Source organism: Triticum aestivum, chromosome 7D (assembly GCF_018294505.1).
Source record: "Triticum aestivum cultivar Chinese Spring chromosome 7D, IWGSC CS RefSeq v2.1, whole genome shotgun sequence".
NCBI lineage: Eukaryota > Viridiplantae > Streptophyta > Magnoliopsida > Poales > Poaceae > Triticum > Triticum aestivum.
This window is the reverse complement of record NC_057814.1, coordinates 570,650,795-570,657,202: the sequence shown is the minus strand read 5'-3', so window position 1 is coordinate 570,657,202 and position 6,408 is coordinate 570,650,795. Positions and strand designations below refer to the sequence as shown.

The following is a 6,408-nucleotide window of genomic DNA, read 5'->3' as shown; positions in this document are numbered from 1 at the left end:
TTAAACAAAGATCGTTAGCTTTTATTGTTTCCTTTACTTTCGAAAGCAGAGCAACTAATTGCAATGCCGATAGGTTAGTCAAGTTCTCACATTCGCTGGATCGAGGTCGATTGAACCTCATGATCCTTTTTTATTCAAGTACATGAGGATTTTGTTTAATAAAGCTTGGTTTAACCCCTAAAAAAAGTACTCTGTACAATATACTACTACTCCAGTATATATGCTCTGTCCCTTGTTGTGTTGTCAGGCAGACGCGGCAGGTCCGCCTTCGCCTTGCCGCCGGCCACCATCTCAGTCTCCCTCTCCGTCTCCATTGCGCCGCTGTCCTCCAAGAACTCTCTCTTGTACTTGTACCTCATGGCCACCCACACGAAGAGCGCCATGTTGGCCACGGTGAGGAGCAGCAGGAACGCGTAGTAGTAGTCGAGGTGCGAGTCATTGAGGTTGTCGCCGATCCAGCTCCCCCGGGTGGCGGTGGCCCGGTCGACGAGCGTCACGAGCAGGCTGTTGAGGAAGTTCCCGGCGCCGAGCCCGCTGGTGAAGAAGGTGGTGCCGAGGCTCCGCATCCCCTCCGGCGACTGGTTGTAGAAGAACTCGAGGATGCCCACGGAGTTGAACACGTCGCCGACGCCCAGCAGCACGTACTGCGGCAGCATCCAGAAGACGCTCATCGGCACCGTGTCGTGGGGGCCGCGGGCGCCGCGCTCCCGGATCACGCGCATGCGCCGGGCCTCCACCAGGCAGGCGCAGGCCACGACGAGCACCTGCAGCGCGCAGCCGACGCCGAGGCGCTGCAGGAGGGTGATGCCCCGCGGGTTGCCCGTGCGCCGCCGGGCCAGCGGCACCAGCACGCGGTCGTAGATCGGGATCGAGACCAGCATGGAGATGGTGACGAAGCTGCCCAGGGACGCGGCCGGGATGCGGACGCCGCCGACGGACCGGTCCAGCGTCGTCCCTTGCTTCACGAACAGGGTGTTCACCTGCGCCCAGATGGTGCAGGGCACCAGGGTCACCAGCCACACCACGATCATGCCGGCGATCAGCTTCACCTCCTCGACCTCGGTCACCGTGCACGTCTCACGCTCACGGATCGCCGCCTTGTCCAGGCACCTGAAATTACCCTCCGTGTGGAGCAGAAGCCGCTTCCCAACCGCGGCGTACCACGCCTTGTCATGCTCGTGCAGCTCGCCGGTGAGCGGGCATCCCCGGTTCGCGTACGCCACCCTGAGCACCTTGCCGATCAGCCTCGCCGGGCCGGCCGCCGTGCTCCGCGTGACCGGCTTGTGCCGGTAGAAGGGCGTGCCCACGTAGAACAACACGAGAGACAGGGCGAGGCCGACCGTGGGGATCGTGTACCCGACGCCCCAGCCGACCTCCTCCTGCACGTAGACGAGGACGAGCACGGCGACGAGGCCGCCGGCGAAGGAGCTGAACAGCCACCAGTTGAAGAAGGAGGCCTTGACCTCGCGCTCCCGCGCGTCGAAGTCGTCGAACTGGTCCGCGCCGAAGGTCGAGATGTTGGGCTTGGTCCCGCCCGCGCCGATGGCCATGGTGTAGAGCGCCGCGTACAGGAAGGCGACCTGCTGCCGCGTCGCCGGGGCGCAGTCGCCGCCCGCCGTGCACTGCGGGTGCAGCGGCTTCAGGGAGACGGCCAGGGTTATCAGAACCATTCCCTGCAACCATATGAATCATCCGACATTTACTAACCACAAAATTTTCCCTTTTAATTCCCCATGCTCTTTGAAAGAAAATGGTGAAATATTGCTTGTTTTTACAGCATGTTGAATCTTCCATTTTTGAATCACAAGCTCGTGTCCGTTACTACTAGCTTTGTGCAAGTCTATTTAGTTACCTCGCAACATTGTGTTTTCCTTTCAGAAAGTGAAATGGAACTAGTTGAAAGCCCACATTAACTTCCGTTACAAGATTTTTGCTGGAATTTTGTCGAAAGCTGAAAGCTGGGTATTTAAAGTTGTGATTCAAGTTTAGGAAAGTTGTGTACGTAAATTAGTTGAAACTTGAAAGACAAATATTCTAAAAAAGTGTGATTGATGTTTCTAAAAAGCTAGACGGCCCGATTCGCTGAGAGACGATTTTTTCATATGTGTTTGATTCATTTTGTGGAAGGCTTTTTGTACAGAGACCTTTATGTCATTAGTGGAAATCTCATTTTCAAAGTTACACTTATTTGGGATTTACTCCCTCCGTCCCATAATGTAAGACGTTTTTTGACACTACACTAACGCTTTACATTATGAGCGAGGGAGTAATTTTTATCAGTGGATTAGCAGCAACCTAGATGTAATATGTCAACTATAGGCTAGACCGCTAGAGCAGTTGTCAAGGAAGTGTCCTTTCATCCCAAAATACAATGATCACACATATTCTATATAGCGGTCAAATGTCACATATATATTGTGCGAGGGGAAATAATTGGCGCGCGGTGTCGGTAAAGGAGCGCGGGAGGCAATCTATGTGGCCACATCGAGGGCATCTCTTCGGTCTTTTTTGGCTTCGATGGTATGTACGTGGCACCACCCTAGGGAAAGTTTTGTTTCTATTTTTTTGGCTGGAAAGACATCTTTCCCTAGAGGGTCCTGTTCATTTCTTTTATATCCCTTGAGTTAGCTAATGAGCTCTAGATAAAGAGGTTGGCTCTAGGTAAAATGTGGATTTCTAGTAGTGTATGACAGACTTGACTTCGTATTTTTCTTGTGAAAGTTATGTGAAAAACGATTACACGGATACATAATAACACCTGCATTTAAAAATTAAGAGTGCTAAAAACAAGTATTTGTTAGGTGGCTTGGTTTGGGATTTTGTCCACCAATCGATCACATCAAATAAATCGCAAAAACACACGCTCGAGGATGGCTGGCAAAATGTACCTCACATACCTTTTTGTTTACATTTATCAATATTTTTGGTGTGGCCTAACATCGGATCACATATGATCCTCTTAAAAGAATTGGATCAGCCCCCGCATCGCTCTTGACGACATGGCGGCGCCTCCAGGCCGACACCACCAATGCCCTCTCCTACTTGCACCTCCCTTCACCACTGCCCGTGTGGCACTGGGCAAATCCCTTGTGGTGGGTGGTTGCGGGGCGACCACCATGGTTGCACATCGGAAGGCGGCAGCGGTTCTGGTGGGTCTATGTGGCGCAAAGGCTGGATGCGCGGAGGAGGCAGGCCAATGAGCAGGTTCCTGTCGGGAGGCTCGACGGTGGGCGTGCTGGGGTCGGGAGGCGTGGCATTGATATGGAGGTTGTGCACTCCTGATCTAGCGATAGTTGTGCTCCGCGCGGGCGTGTGTCGGCGATTATCATATGCCTTTTGTGCCCCATTTCCGGTCATGTCGGCCCCTGGGCTGACAGGCCTGGTAGGGCTTTGTCTAGGTGATATTCAGTGTTGGTCCTTGTGGTGACCACTCCATCCTGTGGCGGCTTCCTCGCTATGGATTGCGGTGGTCATCGAAAGGTCTTCGTGAGGGTTCCTTCTTTCAGGACCCGGTGGTTGAATTCAACGGTGAGATGCAAACAATAGACAACGGCTTGACACACAGAGATGGTTGTGCAGTGTTTACGGTCGCACGTCGCATGTAGCTGCTGGGATAGCTGAAAAGTGGCGGCGACAACCCATGATTGACGTTGATAGTGGTGCTACTCGAGCACCCGGTCTCGAGCTTCAGGGTGAAAGCCTAGGTCTGGCCCATGGTTATACATGGCAATGAGGATATTTTTACGTCGTTACCTTGTTAATTCCATTGCTCGGATATGCTCGGACTGATTCTACAGGGTGAAAACTTATATTCTGGCCTTGGGTGGCTAGATCCTGAAGACGTTGTTGTTTAAGAACCGTGTCGTCCATATAGTGTCATTAGATGGTTTGTACGATGCGGTCATTGTTGTAGTTTGCCGATCGCGGATTTGATCGCTTTGAGTTTTTTTTTCTCGTATACACATAGCTTTGGTTTTACATGACTTTGATATTTGCTGGCGTACTTTTTTGTGCGCGCGCGTTGGTGTTAGTTATGTGCATCATATAACTATGCAGAGGCCGGGTGTGTGCTTATTGTGTTTGTATCCTCTTGATGCTTCATTTTAAGCCAATAAAATTCATCGGCTGTTCAAAAAATATTATTATTGATGTTTGTACTAAGATATATGAATACTACTAGTTTCGTCTCAAAATGTAAGATATTTTTCTAGGCTAGTTCTTGCCAGTAGTATTATTGTCATGGACGGTGACGCATGTGAAGAGTTTTCCAGCTGTACTAAATCTGGGTTCTGGATTGGCATGGACATGATAGCCTTTTGCCATGCCTGGGTACAGCGATCGGCATACGTCTTGTGTGATGGATGCCGGTGGGGCCGCCGTACGTGTAGCGCAGAAACAGAACAGCGAAAGCAGAGTAGTAGTGGCTTTTGCCCACGCCTCTGCCACGTCTTCCAGCCGAAAGATCCCGGAATCCAAATGCGGTTTTCTTCTCAGGTCGCAATCCTAACTGCCATGACAAAACACTGGTCCTGGTTGGTTGGCCCGAGCTGACAACGATTGTCCGTAAGAATCTTCTACCTCTACCCATTTTACTTCGTGATTTCTGCTAGTCTTCTAGTATTACACTGTGTTGTTTTGGGTCATGAGAGTTGCTACTAATAATGCGCTGTGAGTGAAACCATGTCTGAGGATGAGCTCCCAGTTTCAAGGACGCGTCGATTGAACATGCTGGACCGCGCGATTGAACTGGACTCATCTATATCGGACTGAAGATCAATCTAGGAGATGATTTTTGCTAGCCTGGTACTGACCGAGAGGTAGATGAGGGAGGAGACGGTGAAGGTCCAGAAGCGGCCGAGGAAGGCGTCGGCGACGTAGGCTCCGGCGATGGGCGTCATCCACACCGTGCCCGTCCAGTTGTTGACGCTGCGCACCGACGGCACCGTCTCCTGCCGCATCTGCGTCGTCAGGTACACCACCAGGTTCGACGCCACCCCGTAGAACGCCATCCGCTCGAACGCCTCGTACCCTGCACCCATCCATATGCGCGCGGCGCGGGTTCATCAGAAGGAGAGTCGGACTAGATCGATCCATGGTGGACGGAGGCTGGCACTGACTGACCACTTACCGACTAGGAAGGAGCAGGCCTTCCAGCGGCCGGTCCGGGCGGCGACGACCGGCCGGCCGCGGAGGTCGACGGAGCCGTCCTTTGTGAACTCCGGCTTGAGCTCCTCCATCGATGGCCGATCCGACGATGTATGCTGTAGACTCTAGTGCGCGCCTCGTGGTGTGTCGAAATGGGCTTGGCTGGGGCAAAATGATCAGAGTTTATGTGGAGTGGCGGATGGCTACTTGCTTCACCTCCGCCTTTCGCACATGTCGTTGTCAGGAAAATGCTAAACTTATGGGAGATTACCTCTACAATTTATTTATTTATTTTGCATCTAAGATTACCTCTACAATTGAATCCCTCAAATCCTATCTATACATCCACAGACCCGGCCACGAAATTGCCATCCAACTAGCCCCTTAAACCGGCCCTTTATGTCCGGGTTATCCGGCACATCTCAAACCCAATCTACATATGGGACAGATATGAAGAGACCCGGACGTGCCCGACATGTAAGACTGACAGCCGGGGCCATGTAGGAAGTCACGTGTCTGTCGGACGTCTCCTCCAATTCAGTGAGGACGCATTCATGAGCCACTCTGGTGCGCCGCCCGAGAGGTCAAGCCCGGCTATTTAAGCCGAACGGCGAGGCAACCCTAGCCTCGTCGTCATTCTCCTCCTCTCGCTTCCATCCACACCGTCGCTGCTCCCTCCCCTTCCTCTTCCACCTCCAATTTGAGCTCGCCATCTGCCAGCCGCCACGGTCCGCACCATGGTGATGTACTACAAGTTGCTGACTCCGGAGCGCCGGGTGGAGATCCAGGTGAAGATGCGCGTCGTTGAGTCACACCGCACCGCGCGCATTGTGGTTGGCCTGCCTCCAAACTCCCCGGAGGAGGAGGTGCTAGACGAGGAGATGGAAGAGGCGGAGGTGTGGGAGGAGGAGGAGCTTACGTCAGACGAGGAGGAGGTGGCGTCAATGCTGGAGCAGGCCGAGTTGAGCAATGGGGGAAGCGTTGGTGGAGTTCAAGCTCGCCCAAGCGAAGGAGACGATGGAGCAGCAGGCCATCCTCGAGTTCATCCAGTCTGAGGCGAAGGTGGCGGCGAACCGCCGCTTCATCCACGAGGCGGGCGTGAAGCTTGAGCAGCTTTTCACGGATGAGGAAGACTAGGACGAGGAGTCGGCATTTCGCCGGGCCGCCAATGACGACGAGGCCGGCGGCTCCGGCAAGGAGGTCATCGATGACGAGTAACTAGTTTGCTAGTTTATTTTATATATGTACATCAAATGGATGTTG

General features: G+C 53.0%; 1 protein-coding gene across 1 annotated transcript; it reads right to left on the bottom strand.

Moving 5' to 3' along the window:
* LOC123168816 (protein NRT1/ PTR FAMILY 5.1) lies at window positions 1–5,362 on the bottom strand. The gene is made up of 3 exons (XM_044586683.1): window positions 5,129–5,362; window positions 4,812–5,029; window positions 1–1,673 (listed from the first exon to the last, which is right to left on the bottom strand). Exons 1-3 carry the CDS (start codon window positions 5,235–5,237, stop codon window positions 207–209), a joined length of 1,794 nt encoding a protein of 597 aa, XP_044442618.1. The 5' UTR covers window positions 5,238–5,362; the 3' UTR covers window positions 1–206.
* Between the last annotated feature and the right edge of the window lie 1,046 nt (window positions 5,363–6,408).